The 19,944-nt window shown below is 36.6% G+C and overlaps 2 protein-coding genes across 2 annotated transcripts in view; one reads left to right on the plus strand and one right to left on the minus strand.

The window, feature by feature from the left end:
- Positions 1-630: 630 nt before the first annotated feature.
- LOC311086772 (RNA-binding protein MEX3B) lies at positions 631-9,152 on the plus strand. Its single transcript, XM_084119823.1, has 3 exons — positions 631-1,105; positions 1,528-1,990; positions 6,030-9,152. Exons 2-3 carry the CDS (start codon positions 1,564-1,566, stop codon positions 7,355-7,357), a joined length of 1,755 nt encoding a protein of 584 aa, XP_083975949.1. The 5' UTR covers positions 631-1,105; positions 1,528-1,563; the 3' UTR covers positions 7,358-9,152.
- Positions 9,153-16,583: 7,431 nt separating this feature from the next.
- LOC311086585 (protein unc-13 homolog A) overlaps positions 16,584-19,944 on the minus strand; it is a 68,964-nt gene continuing 65,603 nt past the window's right edge. Inside the window, exon 41 of the mRNA XM_084119534.1 lies at positions 16,584-18,798. Coding sequence (XP_083975660.1) covers positions 18,510-18,798 — 289 coding nt within the window. The 3' untranslated portion in view covers positions 16,584-18,509. The remainder of the gene's footprint in view (positions 18,799-19,944) is intronic.

A 19,944-nucleotide genomic window follows, 5' to 3' on the forward strand; every position in this document is an offset into this window, starting at 1 on the left:
AGGATTTCTTTTAATGCGTGTTTTTGGAAGTTTTTGCAAAAAGCATTTGTTTGATCAAAAATTTGTTTGATCAAAAATACAGTAAAATCAGCAAAATTATGAAATATTACAATTCAAAATGGCTGTTTTTTTATGTGAATATATGTTAAAATGTAATTTATTTCTGTGAATTTTCAGCATCATTACTCCAGTCTTCAGTGTCACATGATCCTTCAGAAATCACTCTAATATGATGATTTGATGCTCAAGAAACATTTATTTTTCAGGATTCTTTGATGAGTAGAAAGTTCAAAAGAACGGCATGTATTTGAAATAGAATCTTTGGCAACATTATAAATGTCTTTTGATCAATTTAAAACGTCCTTGCTAAATAAAAGTTTTAATATTCATATTTTTTTCTTACTGATCCCAAACTTTTAAACGGTAGTGAATAATGTTACAAAATCACAGGAAACAAATTACATTTTACAATATATTCACATAGAAAACTGTTCTTTTGAAATCGCTATTATATTTCACAATACTATAAATGCAGCCTTTATATATTTATTAATTTAGGAACAAATACTCGCTTCCAGAAGCGCAGCGCGTGGCCTTTGAACCCATTGTTGTGCGCCGGGTGACGTCAGCGTCGTGTGAGCGAGAGAGAGAGACGGTTGAGAGAGAGACAGCGAGTGAGCGACAGAGAGAGAGAGAGAGACAGCGAGTGAGCGACACAGAGAGAGAAAGAGACGGTTGAGAGAGAGAGAGAGAGAGAGAGACGGTTGAGAGAGAGAGAGAAAGAGACGGAGAGAGAGAGAGAGAGCGTGGCGTGCGTCTGCACACAGACAGACAAAGACGGTGAACCGGAGGAACGGGAGAACGCGCTCTATTCCTCTCTCGCGTTGAAAACGGCCAGAAAACAATGAGCAGAGCGGCGTCGAGGCGGGACGCGTGATTTTACTGCGCGCTGGAGTTTGATTTCTTTTATTGATGCTTTTAAAACGGACTTTTTCTCCAACCGCCCCCCAACAATTAGCAGCTCCGCTAGCGGTTAGCATCATCATCACCCTCATCCTCCAGAAAACACGAGATAAGAGCGGCAAGCGGCGCGGGAGGACTTAAGGTGAGGCTTTCTCACGGCATTTACCGTGACTTTCTCTTCCACCGGTTTCCGTAACGCCCGGTTTGATTGTCCGCGTGGCGCGCGCGCCTGAGATCCACAAACAAAGGCGACAATGTGACTGATCATCTCCGGCTAGCGGCTCGGCTAACAACAACAACAACACTTCGCTTTCAACGTTCATATCTCTCGTTACTCGTAAAAAAATAACTCACTATTAAACCGATTTAGTGTCGTAGTCACGTGCTTTAATTATATGTAACAACGGCCGCTTGTCAAGAAATATAACCGTTAGTAAGTGAGTCGCGCGCGCGGAGCTAAAGCTCACAATAAAGACAAAAGAGACGCGAATTGGGAAACAACACGCGCACGAGCTTTAGCGGTTTATGCCACTTCTAATGGTTTAAATGTGTTATTTCTTCTAGTTTTGCTTGGGTGTCTGATGCACACGCGGGATAACTATGCCCAGTCCCTTGTTTCATCCCGATATCATGGATCACGAGATGGTTGTGAGCAGCACCGGGGCCCGGGAGAGCGAGCAGGAGTCCCGGGACGAGGAGCATCAGGAGGCGCTTCGCTTCGCCCTGGATCAGCTGTCACGCATGTCACTGGAGAAGGTGGACTGTCTGGACGGCACCGCCGGGGAGAACTGTAACGGAGGGGGTCCCGGGGGTTACGTGGACCTGCAGATGCTCGAGCACTCGAACGGCTCGCGGGAATCTCCCGGTTCCTGCTCGCCCTCTCCGGAGTACGGGTACCACATGGCCAGCCCGCACTCCTCCATCCTCGGGGAACAAAGCTCGGTGCTCCGCAAGAGAAGTGTCAACATGACCGAGTGTGTGCCCGTGCCCACGTCAGAGCATGTGGCGGAGATCGTCGGCAGACAAGGTAACTTCACTGCAACATTCACTCACATGTGACCATAAACAAGAGGAACACGTCCCATTGCTGTCTGAGACTGATCAGTGGCAGAACAAATACATGCAGTGCTTTCCCATTGTTCAAATGCATTGCATTTCTTCATAGTCTCTTCACCACAAGTACTTATTAAAATAACAGTCTGCATGCAAATAACTATTTGCAACGCATTTAAACAAAAGGAAAGCATTGCAAGTAATCATTTGCATGTTAATAATATCATTTGTGTATGTTCCAAGAGATTATAAACTCTATCTCTATAGATAGATATAGATAGATTAATAATATACACCGTTATTAAAATATGTAGCATGCAAATAACTACTTTCAAAGCATTTGAACAAAAGGAAAGCATTTGCATTTTAAATAAATTATTTGTTTGTTTCAAGAGATTATAAACAACAAATGCAATGCATTTGAACAATAAAAAAAACATTGCAATTAGATATTTGCATGCAAATTATTAATATTTAAAAAGATAATTTATATTCCGAGAGATTATAAACAACAAATGCAATGCATTTGAACAATAAACACACAATCTTACAGTAGTATCAGTCGTGTCTGAGATTGTTCATCGCGTAATTGCACTGAAAATGTGAATGTTTACCTTTTCTTTGTTCCAGGAGAGCATACACAGTAAACGCATTGCATTCGAACAATAGGGACATCCTCACTTTAATAGTGTTATTGATGTCTGAGATTGCATGCAAAACCTAAATTTGAATATTTACTAAGATTTAGGGTTCCTTTCTGTTCCTAGGCATCATAAACAATGCAATTGCATCAGAACAATAAGTAAGCGTTATAAGCGGCCAGTTGCATATGCTTTATGTTTCTGTTATTGTTTTTGCATGCATGCATTAGTGTTTTCGTACTTTTTTTCGGTTTGGCCGACATTTGTTGTTTATAGACATCGGTAGTGTGTCGATGGAGGCTCGGATGGATGTTGTGCTCTGTTGTTGGTGTTGGAGGAGGGGTTTGAAGAGGGAGGAGGGGGTCTGGACATGTCTCGCGCTCGAAACCAGACAAAAGAGACTCGCATCGACCGATGCGGATTCACGGGCCTCACGCCCATCTCACTGTCTGCTGATTATTGATCTCTGATCGCGTTTAGTTGAGCGTTACCCGCTCTTCTGCATGCACTGGGGTCATGTGAGGATATGAGTTATGCAAGGGCCACAGTAAAGGCGTGTTTCAGCGCGCGTGCGCCGTCTGATGCACGCGCCTGCTAAAATAATTAAATCGAGTGCATGCATTATGTGTGTTTGTGTAAAACAAGTGTGATTTATGCGCGAGCCGCGAGGTTTTGGCTCGGAGCGGCATTGTTCTCTTTGTTTGAACTGCCATGCGTTCAGGCTCGCGCTATGACGTCACCGAGCACGCGCGCCATTGGCTGAGTGGAAGAAGCCTCGCGGATTTAAAGGAACAGTGCGCCTCTGTTTTGCTAACAATGGAAGCACGTGATCGATAAAACTATAATATAGTGTCACTTATTGACGATAATATTTTCTTCATTCTTGTATAGCACAGTTTAATGCAACACGAGTTGCCCAAAGTGCTTCACAATAAAGAACAACCAATACATAGAGATAAAAAAATACATAGAACTACATAGAGGCTGGGATAAATAAACTGGAGCTGTTATATTTGTTAAATATTTTCTATTTAACATTTTGCCTGTTGTTAGTTCATTTGACAAATTAATTGAAAAAATTAATGAGTTCATTAGAAAACTGCATAATTTGTGCACCTCATCTTCATAATTTTCATAGCATATAGCAGAACATTACTGAACATGCAACATGACCTGGTTATGCAATTTGATTTATGGAAGTCAATGAGGTGTCACTGTAATTGGCTTTAATTTTCAATAATATACTGGAAATATTTCAAATGTGTTGTATAAATGTGTTTGCTAGTTAAAAAAAATAAATAAATAAATAAAAAAAATAATAAATAAAAAAAATATATATATATATATATATATATATATATACACACACAATGTGTGTGTGTGTAGTCTATTAAAATAATCTCATCTAAAATGTTAATTATTATTGTTAGTTAATTTAAATCATGTCATCTTCATGATTCATTTAAAAACTGTAGTATGCGACTACAAATTAATAATATAATTAATGTTATATAATAAGTTGTTTATTTAATTTTAAATGGTTTACTTACGGATATTTATTTGGAATAACAATTCCAGTATATTAATAATGAATAAAATATATAAATTTATGTGTCATAATTCCCTTTTTCTTTTATTATTCAACCTTTTGTTCTTGCTAGATTATTTAAATTATTTAAATAAACATATACAGATATACCATGTTGTCTCAATTATTTTAAATAATTTTATTAGTGAGTACATTAATAAAAACTGAATATTCTTCATAATTATATTATAAATAGTTTTGAATTAAAGCATGCTGCTGCTGAAACAATTTAATGTCAACTGCATTTTTATTAATTTTAGTTAAAATACGCTATGATAAATTTAAGCATGGATTTTTATTCTTATCTTACATGTGTACATAGACTTTCATGGAACATTATCTCATGAATATCTGTCAAATTCTTACATTTAATCAAGAAATTAAATTAGAATAATAAGACACAATAGGGCTGTTACTAATCAAATGAAATCAGTATCAACAAAATGAATTGTTTAATGCAGATCAGAGAGACATGAACGCTTTTAAACTGCCGTTACAAATGAATAAATAATGTTTTAAACATGAAATGTAGATTTTTTTTTTAATGATTTTAAAAATGAAAACATACTTTAAATGTGAAATTAATACCGCCAGTAGGTGGCAGCGAGTCACTGTTAATGAGTGAGTCATTGAGATTCAACCGATTTAAACGGAACGAAGCATTTGACTCTTAATAAGTGAGTCATAGAATCATTCATTCAACCGATTCGTTCATTCAGTAACGAAACGCCACCGTGTGTTGCTCAGAAACGCAAAACGGTCCTTTGTCTGTTTGGAACTATTTTTGTTGGTGAAATAGAGCAATATTGTGTCTAAAATATAACTCAGTTAATATTAACTACTTGTGTATTGAACTGTTGTATAAAATCAAAATCACATTTGTAATCATGCTGATATTTGGAGAAATAAACGGCACTATTCGTGTTATATTAACTATATCAAGTGATATAAATATAAGACAGAGAGAGGTATTTTTTTGCCCCTTATCGTGAATATTGAGGGCATTAAATGCATTTTAATAGACTAAATCACACAGTGAAAGCATGCGATCTAAATGCACAAGCGCACTAGTCATACTTGATCATGTCAGATTGCACAACGTTAAAACAGGGTTCATACAAAGTGCTTAAAATGCTTGAATTTGACTTTTGGAAATTTAAGTCCTGGAAAGCCTCTTAAAACAGCCATATTTATTAAAAGGTACTTTAAAAGTGCTTGAATTTATTGAAAGAAAATGTGAAATTAGTGATTAATTTTATTGATAAAACAATTTTTTCACGCAAAATGAACGCTGCAGCCCGTCTGATACAGATATAGGGGTGTTTCGCATGGCATATTGCTCATAAATATCCAGGTATATGATACATCTTTCATTCTTCAGGTCAATCATGTATTCATGAGAAAAAAAAATCAGTTTGAATAAGAAAGCGATATCTTTGTCACATTTTCTTTTCAATGGTTAAAGTTACTACAGTCATTGCATCTGCTGCACTTTATTTGTACCATTTTGTTTCATTAGTTTTTATTTATCCACTTACAGAATGAAGATAAAGATATTTGAAATTTGAAGATAAAGATATTATTTAACAAGTGAGATTTCTCATTGTAGTCCTTCAAAACCAAAAAAGTTGTGCTTAAAGTCCTGGAATTTTATTTTACAGTATCTGTACGAACCCTGTTAAAACAGCGATCGCGATATCGTTGATGATATACATTACACACCCCTAGTACGAGCCCTGCTTCTAGTTCAACAATGTAATGTTTTTCTCTTGTTGTTTTTGCAGGTTGCAAGATCAAAGCTTTGCGTGCAAAAACAAACACCTACATCAAAACCCCCGTGAGAGGAGAAGAGCCCGTGTTCATCGTGACGGGTCGCCGCGAAGACGTGGAGATGGCGAAGCGTGAGATCATCTCAGCAGCCGAGCACTTCTCCATGATACGAGCCTCGCGCTGCAAAGCGGGCGCTAGCGGACCCGGCACTAGCGGCTCCCTTCCCGGCCCGCCAAACCTCCCGGGACAGACCACCATCCAGGTGCGCGTTCCCTACAGAGTCGTGGGTCTAGTAGTGGGACCCAAAGGAGCCACGATCAAACGCATCCAGCAGCAAACGCACACCTACATCGTGACGCCGAGCCGAGAGAAAGACCCCGTGTTCGAGGTCACCGGGATGCCGGAGAACGTTGACCGCGCGCGGGAGGAGATCGAAACGCACATCACGCTACGCACCGGCGCATTCGTGGACCTCCAGGGCGATAACGACTTCCACAGCAATGGGACGGATGTGAGTTTAGAAGGGCTCGGGGCACTCGGGTTTAGCGGCGCGCTTTGGTCACGCGCCACTCATTCGGCTCCGCCTCCTCCGCCATCGCAACTTCACCAATCCACACGCAAAATGTCATTATCAAACGCCGCAGAGTCGTTCTCGGTGACGCGCCGCGCGGCAGACGCCGGAAGCCCAACAAGCCCCTTTAGCACGAGCAGCGCCGGCGGGAGCTTCTCATTCGCCGGTGGCGACTCGACTCCGAATTTGCCGGCGACTACCGAAGATTTGGGTTTTGAATTCGGCGCCGCTAACATCTGGGCTCCGTTTGTGAACGGCGCGAAACAACAGCAGCCGGTTCGGCGCAACAGCAGCGGTCTTAGCAACGGCGCCGTAACCCCGCGGCTATCGCCCGACCCGGATCACCCGCTAGCTCGCCGCGCTCAAAGCGACCCACTTAGCGCCCTCTCCTGGTTGCAGACGAGCGGTGGCGGTGGCGGCGGCGGGTCGTTCTCAGGCGGTAGCAGCAGCAGTAGCGGCGGAAGCACCACCGGTTACTCCTCCTGCTCGGGGTCTTCGCTCCCGGGTGGCTCGCCAACTGACTCTGAAGGCGGCGGAAGTGGCGTGGGCGTCGCCTCTACTATGCTAGGTCGTCTGAAAGCGGGCGCCCTTGCAGGAATGGTGCCGCGAGACTGTTACGTGTGTTGCGAGAGCGAAGTGACGGCTGCGCTAGTCCCGTGCGGACACAACCTCTTCTGCATGGATTGCGCCGGGCAAATCTGCCAGTCGCAAGAGCCCGAGTGTCCCGTGTGCCACATTCCTGCCTCGCAGTGCATCCGGATCTTCTCCTAAACTATTAAAGACTGAGTAACTATTAGATATGACACTATTCTGATTTATTGACAACAGTAATAATGATGATGATGATGAAACGAAAATGACTATTACCCACTCAAGTACTTGCGTAATCCTAGCCGTTCATGTTCATATGGGTTTTTTCCATTCATGCTTCTTGACTTTTTCTACTCGCAGGTATTTTACGCTGCACTTTTTGTCTAATGCGTTTGTTTTTAGAGGGTTGCCGCCGCTGTGGTCGTTTTTTAAATTATTTTCTAAAGATCTCGTTGTTTTCCGCATTCTGTTTTTAAATGCAGTCGACGACGACATTGGCGGCGTGAAACGCAAGACTGCGTTCATTTAGACCAAAACACCAGAGATATTAATGCTTAATATTTATACGTATCTGACGTACTAGTTGATGTTGAATCTGATAGAATAGTACATGTTATAAATATCATAACCGTGCATTTTTTTGCCACACTACCTTAAAAACATTCACGCTCCTTGATGTTTTGGGACGAACGTCACGTCACGTTACGTTAGTTCATTCCAACAATCTACACTCCTGAAACAGGGTCGCTGGTATTCACAGTTAAACGTGGACGTGCGGAAACTTCACCTGTTGTGAACGGCGCCCTCTATCAAGAGGTTTTTGTAAGTTTACTCGAATGTTTCTCTTTGTTGTGAGTGTGTGTGTGTGTGTGTGTGTGTGTGTATGTGAGAGCCATCGCTTTTTGTGCACTGCGACACATTGAAATGTTCTTTCGCTGGAGTAAAAGTGTCTTCCGGCCCTCGTAAGAGGTTAAAGCGTTCCCGCACTTAGGTTCCCGCCGTTAAACGTGACGAACGGTTTTTTAACGTGAGTGACAAGCCATGAATTCACACTCTAAAGGGCTTCCGGTTACACACTACACTTCAGGTCATCCCGCGTACGCGAAACGCTAATAAACAGGATTTTTAGTCCCGACTGAGTCCGTGTGGCAGCTAAATCACGCAGGGCTTCCGTACACTTCAGTGAGGGACTTTTCCGCATCTTATGAAAGAGGTTTTGTTGTTGGGTTTGCATGATTTGTACAGGTTTCTTTCTCTAAAGATCACGCAACTCGTTTTTTTAATTCCTCATTTGACTTGCCGTTTCCTCCTTTCTTTGGCGTGTTGAAGTGATCGATAGTGCCAGAAAACGGTGCCTTGGTGGCGAAACTCGCCGCCGAGAAACGAAGATTGTGACGAACCTTCTCCGCTCTTCCAGATTCATGAATCGCTTCGGACGAGAGTATTTGTATAGAGAGACGTGTCGTAAATCTGAGCCGGTTTTTCCCCAGAATCTGATTTAGTGTAAAGGTACAAGATTAGTTTTTCCCACTCGTGTGTGTGTGTGTGTGTGTGTGTGTGTGTGTGAGTGAGTGAGTGACGTGTTTTGGCGATGAAGGTCAGTGAAGAATCACTCGTGGTTTTTGACCTGAAGTTGAATCGTTTCCCTTCGAACAGGGTTTAACTGAGGCGAATCTCAGGCAGTTTTGCATTGGAACGACGACAGACACTGTTTTTCCCATGAATCATTTTTTTGCCCTGAACTTTTTGCTCTCCTTTCCTTTTTTTTACGTTCTTCGCTTTAATCCTTTTTGTACGCAGAACCAAAAGTTATTTCAATAAGACTTTCAGGCCTAAATTGTAAATATCTTCAATACAATCATTGGGATTTGTTTTCAAAAAGTACAACTTAATGTAGTTTTTAAAACATGTATCATTATTTGTAAGTTAAACTCTGCATGTCTTGAAGCCATGAGGCATTAGCTAATAATTTTCTAAAAATGAAAAGACAAAAAAAAAAAAAAAAAACTTTTTTACACATTTTATTTTTACAATTTATTTGCTTACCTTGACATAAATATCCCAGATTATAATGTGACCCTTTTATTACAGCAAATTTATCTTTATTTTCCATATTTCTGTTTTTCCTGTGTGCAACATATAGGCAATTTATAACAAAATGAGAAAAAATTATTGAAGAAATTTAAAATTGAAATATATTTTATTTGAAAGTTTATGGACCTTTTAACCGTGAGCTGGAACAATTGTATACACGTATAATTTGAGCTGACTTGACGGTTATAAGAAATGTATCAAGAGTTTTATTTTTTATGCTTCTTTAATAAAATCTTGTTTTTTTGTTTTTGTTTTTGTACTGTAAAACAATAAACCTTTGTATCTGTGTCTTCCTTTCTGTGCGCAGTGATATTAAAGGTGTGTGTAATGTGTGGGATAATAGAACTATGTGAACGGAGTTTGTTTTGCCGCCTTTGATCAGTGTTTCTGCTGTTAAAAGTTTTTTTTTTAGATGAATTAACAAAGTTTACTTTTTAAAAAAATAGATAGCAGTTAAGAATATTTTATATTCCCAAAAATACTTTGTTAAAATTAAAAACTAGTCAAAATAATTTTCTGTGGTGATCAAGAAAATAAAATTTGAATGTTGTTGTTGTTAAAAAATAACAGTGAAGAATTTTGTGTTCACAAAAATACTTAGTTTTTTACTTAATTTTGACTCATTTTCATCTTGATGTTAAGTTACAAGTTAGTAAGTAACATTAACGATGCGTTCGTGTAAGAAAAAAATCCATTTTTAAAACGTTATGGACTAAAATAACTAGCTTCCAGCAGACGGCCGTACGCATCGATTACGCCACAAGAGAAACACTTGAACTTGACGCACAATGTAATGATGAACGCGGTTGCCCAGCGCTGTGTGTTTGAACCACGAATGTCAAAGCTTGCGCTACTATGGAAGGCCGAAAGGGCCAAAACGTGTGAAACTGTTTAACACCTTTTGGCCTTCCATACGCTTACTCCTACATCATACATCGTCATCCTCAAGTGTTTCTCTTGTGGCGCAAGTTGACTTGTGTGTGGCTGTCTGCCGGAAGCTAGTTATTTTAGTTGATAAAGTTTTAAATGCGTATATTTTTCTTACACAAACACATCGCTTCACTTCAGAAGGTCTTTATTAACCCCCGGAGACACGTGGAGCATTTTAATCATTGGTGGATGCACTTTAATGAATTTCCAAAGACAAAAACCCATTCACTCCAATTATAAAGCTTGGAAGAGCCTGGGCCTGTATTCATAAAGAATCTTAATGCAAAGAGTAGCTCCTAGTGACAAAATTTTAAGAAAATTCTTAGAAATGTGGGCGTTTACTCTTAAAATTGAAGAAAAAATCCTAGTAAAGAAAAAAGTAATTCAGGAAGCATCTTAACCCTTAAAAGAGGTCTTAAGTTCAAGATTGTTAGGAGCACGGACGAGGACTTTTAAGAGGCTTAAGAGTTTCTTTAGCAGAGGAGAAAATGACAGAAAGACGAAGAGGGAGAAGAAATGTGTTGCAGACGATGGATGACAGTGAGTTAATAAGAGCTATATATTAGATCGTGCAGGGATCATGTTTGTGACTGATCTTATTAGAGACACGCTAATATCTCCAGCACAGCGCAGAAATGCCATAGCGCCAGAAATGAAAGTAATCACTACATTACGATATTTGGCAACTGGGAAAATTCCATGTTTGATACATTAAAACCAACATTCAAACCACCACTTAAATAGACATGCCAGTAATCAGTGTAACTGGAAAGAGTGGAACATTTTTTAATCATTATAAGCCAATCAAATACCTTATAGGAAATTAACAGCATGGTAAATAAAATAAAAGGATTTATATGTGTGTGTGTGTGTGAGAACGGTCAAATAGGAAAAATTACACATGTAATTTCAAAGTGAAGGCTTAGAATAGACCCTATACTTAAAATCACTTTTTTTTTTTCCTTCTTGGACAACCAACCAATCACAGTCGTCAAAAGATAGTGTCATACATAGCAACGGGGTCAACCCCGCCTCCTTACTAAGATAAAAGTTTTTGTCTTTTCCTTACTCAGAGTTGCTCTCAGATCGGTCCCAAATTGCTCTTAAGCTAAGACTCCTACGTAAAAGTTTTTAAGCTAAATTAAGAGTTTTCTGAGAGGATTCTTAGAATCTTTATGAATACGGGCCCTGGACTTTTTTTTAAATATAACTCTGTATTCGTCTGAAAGAAGAAAGTCATATACACCTTGGATGACTTCAGAGTCAATCATGGGCTAAATTTTATTTTTGGGTGAACTATCCCTTTAAACAATTTTGTATGAAATAGGCCTATGTATTTTCCAAAACACAAAATTAAAGCCATAAGTGATCCAAATTTGAGCTTGATATCTCAAAAAATGAGCTTTCATTTTAAAATATAGTGTTTGGCTGCAGTACCGAATGCTTCCACTAGAGGAAATTCCCATTCATTTCCAATGAGCTCATTTTTGACCGCGAACAACGTTTGACACTTTTTATCGGCACCATTTAACCTTTTCGAATCTTGTCCTTGATTGTGTTATTTTTTTCACACAGCAAGTGCCAAACTTGTTCCATTCTGAAGTAAAAAAAAAAAAAGTAATTTTTTAATTTATCTTTTTTGTCAAGAATGACAAAACATTACAACATAACATTAGCTACATGTTATACTACAATAACATTTTATAATCAAGTAAATTCTCAGTTAAAAAAAAAAAGACAGCTGGGCAAATAAGACAAATCAACTTCATGAGGAGAAAAGAACAAAAGCCCGTCGTTTTATTCTTAATTGCGTTGAAGAAATTATCTGAGAACTTAATGTTGTAAACATTCTAAATTCTAATGACTGTTCCTGAGTGCAATTCTTGAAAAATTCTTAAGATTAATTCCAAGATTTTTCATTAATCTTTGCATGAATTAAACGAAACGAGCTCATGTGACAATGTTGCTTGCTGCTGTTTGAGGAACAATTTACAATAAGGTTCAATGACTTTTTTAAAGCTTGTGTTAATATAGGTTCATGTTTTATAAATATACTATTGGTCACTCTTCATATTCATTCATTATTGTTATTTCAAGCAACTTGAAATGGCATGTGTATTAATTATGTTCAGAAATTAACAGTTGCCATGATTGTTAAATGGGTCATTCTTTTAAAAAATATATATAGCCTAACGTTATTTAAGATCTGGAGTTTATTACTAGATTGCTAATCATAAAGAATGACTTTTTTATTTTGGGATTCATTTAACAAAGTAAGGTATTCTGATCAGCTTGTAATCAATAATTACATCAAACAATTTTACATTTAAAAGTAAAAAAAAAAAAAAATGTTCAATGAAAATTCTTCACACTAACATTAAGCAATATATAACACCAATGTCAAAATGAACCACATTAAAATAAAAAAATAAAAAATTATATTGAAATGAACTTTTTCAGTATGATGGGAAAATCACCATACGATGACCATTGACCTTGGAAGCATTTATCTCACAACTTTTTGTTTTATAAGGTTTTAAAGTGGAAAACACTGACAAATAAAAATTAAAAGGACAAGCGTTCTGTAATTTTACTACTTATTGCTAATTTTCTTTTTCCCTTTTTCAGTAACGTTTTTTTGTTTTTGTTTTTTTTGTGCGTGTCTGAAATATTAATGACCCAAACACAATTTTCCCATGTTGACTTGGACATTTTACATACATTTTTGTCATTAAGTTTATTACAAAGTCACTTAATAAACCTTGTTTCTCCATCAATGCAGGTTTTTAATAAGAAACACAGAGTCAGTTGATCATTATTGTTTTAATAGGAAGCAAATGCTGCAATAATCCACTATCATCCTCATTAAGAACAATCAAAATGGTTAAAAACTAAAATTAGAAACATCCCCGGTATAAAAACACCCACTCATGCCAAGAACATCAGAGACATTATTCACAAGCTCTTCTTTTGAAAAACGAACAGTGAAAGAGGAAAGTCAATCGGACCGGTCAGTTTGTGGCAGGTTAACATTGAGACACGTGCTGCCACGATTCACTGGGTTTCCCATCATGCACTTGGTTTTATTCACAGCGTCTGCGGGCATGCATGCATGCATATGAGTCTCTTCATGCCCGTTTGTGCTTCAGCGTGTGTGTGTGTGTGTGTGTGGCGTTTTAAATCACATCTCTGCCATCTTTCTAATGTCAAGGCTCGTGTGAATCAACATTCAGTGGCTGCGCTGCGTTTGGTCTCACAGGAAATCAAGCATAGAGGGATTTTAAAGCTGGTTTGAAAAAGAAATCGTATTTTCCACAACACGTCAACGAAAAATGGTCTAACATAAAAAAGGGTTATTATCGTCAACTAATGCAATAAAACATTTTCATTATTTGAAATTAAATTGAAATACAATAAAATATATGTAAAAAAAACAAAAAACATTTCAGTTAGTTGCCAAGGCAACGTTTCTCATTTTCGTTTAGTTTAAATTGAAGAACTAAAATAATCAAAACTTAAACTTTATAGACATATTCAAGGAAAATAATAATAAAATTGTCAAAAACACTACTATATTACTAAAACTTTAACTAAAATGAAAATGAAAATATAAAAATAAAATCTAATTCAAAATATAAACAAAAACTATGATAGTATATCAATTATAGTAAAATAAAGTGTTCAGATGTGCAACACACTTACATTTTTTTTTTTTATATGTATTATACATTTACAAACTTATGTTAGCTGCGATTAATCGACTTGGCGGCACTAATATGTGTAGATTATAAGCGATTAATTGCGATCAATCAACTTAGCGCGTATATATATCTATATATCTATATATATTAGTGCTGTCAAGTCGATTATTCACGATTAATTGCATATATATTAATATTAGTGTCATCAAGTCGATTAACCCCACATATATATATTAAATTAGTGCTGTCAAGTAGATTAATCTAACAAAAGTCTGTGAATATATAATATATATACACGTGTATATACACATATACACACACACGCATATATAATATATTTACAAACTTGTTAGATGCAATTAATCGCGATTAATCGTCTTGACAGCACTAATAATATATACAAATTTTGTATATATAAACACATATAAATAAATAAAAAATGTAGTGAACTGATTAATCATTCACAATAACCCCATGAGCTTGTATAAACACAGTAGAAGTGAAGGATCACAGCCGACTCTCTAACAGCGAGTATGTACAGCAAGTATTCAGTGCGGATACAAATACTCTGCAGTGTAAACGTGTTAAATCAGTTTAAATTAAACCGCCAACTAACTTTACAAAGACACTTAATTGCACTGTGGTTTAGTCTAAAATAGCTGATCTGATTGGCTCAATCCGGCCACGTTTATCAGAGCAGTCCCGACGGATTCGGTCATTTAAAGGGACAGTTCACCTGAAAATCATCTCTTCCTCGTGTCCTTGCAAACATATTTGGGAAGAAAATAAATATCTGAGCTTCAGAACGTCCGCAAACTCTGAGCTGCAGTGATGCAACGACTTTACTAATCAGCGATTGGCTCTTTTATTTAGAAGGCGGGGCTTATTCCGCCATATTGCGCGTTGCACTTTCTCCCATTCATAGTAATACTTTTGTGTATCTAAAGTCTTTGTTATGACTTATAATAGATTTATGAGAGGAAAAGAGTCAATTCTCTCCTAACTCACTTGCATTGGAACAACACACTGCAAAAAATGCTTTTGTTACTCAGTATTTTTGTCTTGTTTCCAGTCCAAATATCAAAAAATAATAATAATCAAGATGCATTTGCCAAAAAAGTAAAATGCCATTAGATATTATGTCTTGTTAAGTGATCATATCAAAATTAAGTTAGTTGTTGCTTGAAAAAGTTGAATTATCAGCCAATGGGGTCAGAAAAATAATCTTAATTTTGCTTTTTTTTCCCAGAAAACAAGACATAATATCTTATAACCTTTTCCTACTTTAGTAAATGCATCTTGATTTAAGAATTTTTAGATATTTGGACTGGAAACAAGACAAAAATACTGAGTAAGAAAAGCATTTTTTGCCGTGCATGAGTGTGAACGATCATTTCTGGGTGAATTATTCCTTTAATGCATCCGTTCCTGTTTCAGTTCAGTGTATTGCTCTAGAATTATGCATTATTGAAGAAGACTCACGAAAAAGCATTACAAATACGACACAGCCCAGACGAAAAAACATTTCTGATCTTGTAATACTGTCGGTCAAAAGTGCGTTTCTGACGTCTCTCAGCAGCGTCGACCATTAAACCGAAGCGGACGACATTAAAGAGCGCTTTAGGACTTCACAACACTCATAGACAAACGTCTGACGCCATCATCTGAACACCTGGACAAACATCAGTCCTGCGGTGGTTATTGAGTATTTCTGGACACAAACAAACAAAGAAACGAAGGAAAGCCCCATAATGCACGGCGTCTGATCTGCAGTGGAGTCACAGTGTGTGTTAAGGCTCATCTTCATCATGCTGAAGACTCAGACGTGTGGAGAACACAATCCAAAGCGGGACTCGACATGCAGAAAGTGCAAAATATTCCCAACGAATCACGAAGTGCGTTTCCGTTCAGCGGTCTGTAAAACACAGAGGTCTGGAAGGGGTTTCTGGGTAACTCAAGGCCGCAATGCATTGTGGGTGTGTGCATGTGATCGGAACATCATCATGAGGAGTGTTACATCACCTCAATATCACATCATAGTTTTCTGCGCTCACGTCAGAATCAACACAATTTATAGTGTGATCAGTGTTAATCAGGATCAGTGACGAGTTGGTCTTGTTAATGAGATACTTTAGGGCTGCACAATTTTGGGGGGAAAATCTAATTGCAATTTTTCTGACTATAAAATTATAATTATTATTTTATTATATATATATAGATATAAATAAATAAATAAAGGTATTATAAACATGAACAACATTTTCTGTAAAGCTGTGCATTGTGCAATATGCTTAAAAAAATACATTTGACTATTATTTCTAAGTAAAAATGTTAAATATAATACAAAATAATGAAATATTACCATTGTAAAAAAAAAATAGTATTCCAAAAATAATATAGTAATAATAATAATGATTTATATAATCATATAATCATAATTTAAATTATTAATATGGTCTTAATTTCTTTATTTTGAAATGTTACCATTAGAGTTTGACTTTTATTACCAAATAAAAATATTAAATATAATAAAAAATAAGAAATATTACTATTGTAATATTTCACTGTAAAATTAAAAATTTAGTATTAAAAAGAAATATAAAAAAAAATGATATATATTTAATTATATATAGTATATTTAAATATATACCAATAAACCAATATTTATGACATAATTTCTTACATAATTTCTTCCTTTTCAAACGTTAAACCAAACTTTCATTTAAAGGTATAGCGGAGGATTTTTTACTTCCGGGTGGATCACCTATACTATTGGTCCTCCTAATTGTCAATCATTCTGGTGAATCAATCAAACTTATTCAAAAAGTGGAGAGGGCGGGTCTTATCTAAAATTCGGAAAGATCCTCCACTATACCTTTAAGGAAACCACAGGAGTCTCTAAAGCTCGTCTTCTGTAACAACAGGTTTATTTACAAGTTTGGGAAGATGTTTTGCACGTTAGCACGTTATAAGTGACTGGATTATGAGCTCGCGTGTAAATCAACACAGCGCCACGCTTCACTCTGAAACACGCATCGCATATTGATAATCGCACTAAGCTATATCGCAATTATGGTTTTATTTCGATTAATCGTGCAGCCCTAATACATATCAAGACAAATAAACTCAGACTGAAAACATGAATCTGGCACGTGAACATCTCTGGATATTCACACGCTCTCATTTGACGTGAGCGCAGGTGGCGCTCTCTGATTGGCCAAGGGAATGTGTTAAGAACCAATCAGAGATGGCGTAACACATTAAACCATTGTGCTGAACATTAGGGCCGTCCATGAAACTGAAATGAGGCCCTTCAAGTGCAAAACAAAGTGTGTAGAGTTAAATCTACAATCTTCTCAGCGGAGGATGTTAGACGATGATCTGCTGTGGAAGTAAACGAGGTCAATGTTCATATTCCCAGCTGACATCATTATTATCAGATTGCTTTCATCCGTGCAGATTCGCCCGTTTCTGTGTTATGATCAGGGTTTGAAATTAACTTTCACTCACCGGCCAATTTGGCTACTAAATTTTAACGTTACCGGCATTCAGAACTACTACTAGCCCAAAAAGAAAAGAAAGAAAGAAATGACCCAGATTAACCTCGTCACAGCTCATATTTATACACAGTATAAAACTCGGATTTCATACATTCATTTCTTATTCAAACAAAATCCTGTCTTTAATCCTCATGCTTTTCACCAAAACTGTGTTTTAGGTGGACAGATCAATACAGAGAACATCTAAAAATGTAGGATGTTGCAAAATAACGATGTATTTTCTGTTCACCAAATGCTTTTTAATCTTCGCTGTTGCTTCAATGCAAATGAACAAGCGCTCGCCGTTATTTGTTGCGCAGTGTCGAGTGTGTTCAGGTAAGCCAGATATGAGCAGATTCTGCACAATACGCCGTATTTAATATATCATGACGACTCACGAGTATTTGTGCTTAATCTGCGCAGATTTGACTTACACGAACTTCCCCAGCAAAGCGAGTAAATATAATAAGTAACACGGCAAATTGGCTCGTGATTTAACAGCGTTTCCCGCCACTGTCGATTTGACGGGTGTTAATTTGAACCCCTGCATGCATTCATACGTTAATGTTATTTTAATTACTTGAATGTGTCCAGAAGTTTTACTTTTGAGTTTCTAGCCAACATTTCTCAGGTTTTTTTTTTTGCATTGTGACATTAATGTATTGCTAATTGTTAGTTAACGACAGTTAATGCATCAACTGTGTGTGCAAAATTAATTAATTATGAAACTAATTCAAACGCATCTCTCTACAGAAAACAACATTGAATTATTCAGTGCAATTCAAGTTTTATTTTCATAGCGTCATTGCAATCTGATTAATTAATTAATCAATCAGATTCTGCACAATACGCCGTATTTAATATATCATGACGACTCACGAGTATTTGCGCTAAATCTGCGCAGAACTGACTTACACGATCTTCCCCAGTAAAGTGAGTAAATATAATGAGTAACTTGCCAAATTGGCTCGTGATTTGACAGCGTTTCCCGCCAGTGATGTTAATTTCAAACCCTGGTTATGATCGTGTGTTTTGCAGGACAGTTTCTCGCTAGCTTTAGCTTTAGCTTCAGCTCCTGCCCTCCTCGGCCGAGCGCTGGTCCGACTTCAGCTTGACGAACTCTTTGGCGACCTCGTCGTTGTTCCTCTGCGAGAGGATCCTGAGCACGGTGAGGCCGGTCTCGTCCATGTGCACGCGCGTGCCGAGCGGGAGCCAGCAGGCGGCGCTGCTGCGCGACGCCAGATCCTTCAGGTGCAGCACACACAGGCCCACCGTACGGTCCTCGCGCGCGAAGCAGTAATCCTTCACACACACCTGCAGCTCGTAGCCCTCGGGGCCCAGCTCGCTGCCCAGAACACTGCACACACACACACTTATACATCAGTACACTGCACACACACACTTATACATCAGTACACTGCACACACACACACTTATACATCAGTACACTGCAGATTCAGATTTTTAATAACCTTTACTTTTTTTCACTTTTCATTTTACTTTTTTAATACATCTGTATAACTTTAATTTATTTTTATTTTATTGCATTTCAATTAATTAAATTATGTACTATGAAAAATGTATAGTATTAGTTTCACTAATTTTTATACTTAAAAATATAATTTTTATTTTTGTTGTTTAAAACAACTGAAGTGATCAGTATTATTTTCTTATTATTTATATATTATTACAGTATATATTAATATTTTTAATAACTATTTATTTGTTTTCATTTTAATTAAATTTTCATTTTTTAATTCATTTTTATTCCCATTTGATATAGTAATTTTAGTCCAAATAATTTAACGCTTTTTTTTCAGTTAAGTTCTTCATCTAATATTTATATTTAATTGCATTTCAATTAATTAAATTATGCATTATTTATTTCAATTAATAAAAAATATTTTTAATAGTATCAGTTTCACTCATTTTTATACTTAGAAATATTATTTGCATTTTTGTAGTTTAAAACAATTAAAGTAATCAGTATTATTTTTACTATTATTAATATATACATATATATATATATTTTTAATATTTTTAATAACTATTTATTTTCAGTTTTCATTTTAATTGTAGTAATTTTTAGAAGTTTTATTATTTTTTAATACATCTATATAACTTTAATTCATTTTTATTTCCATTTGTTTTAGTAATTTTAGTAGTCCAAATATTTTTTTTTAAATGTTTTAAGTTAAGTTCCTCATCTAATATTTATATTTTATTGAATTTCCATTCATTAAATTATGCATTATTTATTTCAATTAATGAAAATGATTTTTAATAGTACTAGTTTTACACATTTTTATACTTAAAAATATATATTTTTAATTGTTGTAGTTTAAAACAATTAAAGTAATCAGTATCATTTTTATCATATAGTTATTATTAAACGGATTCTAGCATGTTTAGGTGTTTTATGAATGTGTTTTGGCATGTGTGGTGTTTTGTGCGTTCTTGATTATTTTAAATGCTAATTTTAGAGTTAGCAGCCAAAATCAAT

Source organism: Abramis brama, assembly GCF_963993115.1.
Source record: "Abramis brama genome assembly, chromosome: 7".
Classification (NCBI taxonomy): domain Eukaryota; kingdom Metazoa; phylum Chordata; class Actinopteri; order Cypriniformes; family Leuciscidae; genus Abramis; species Abramis brama.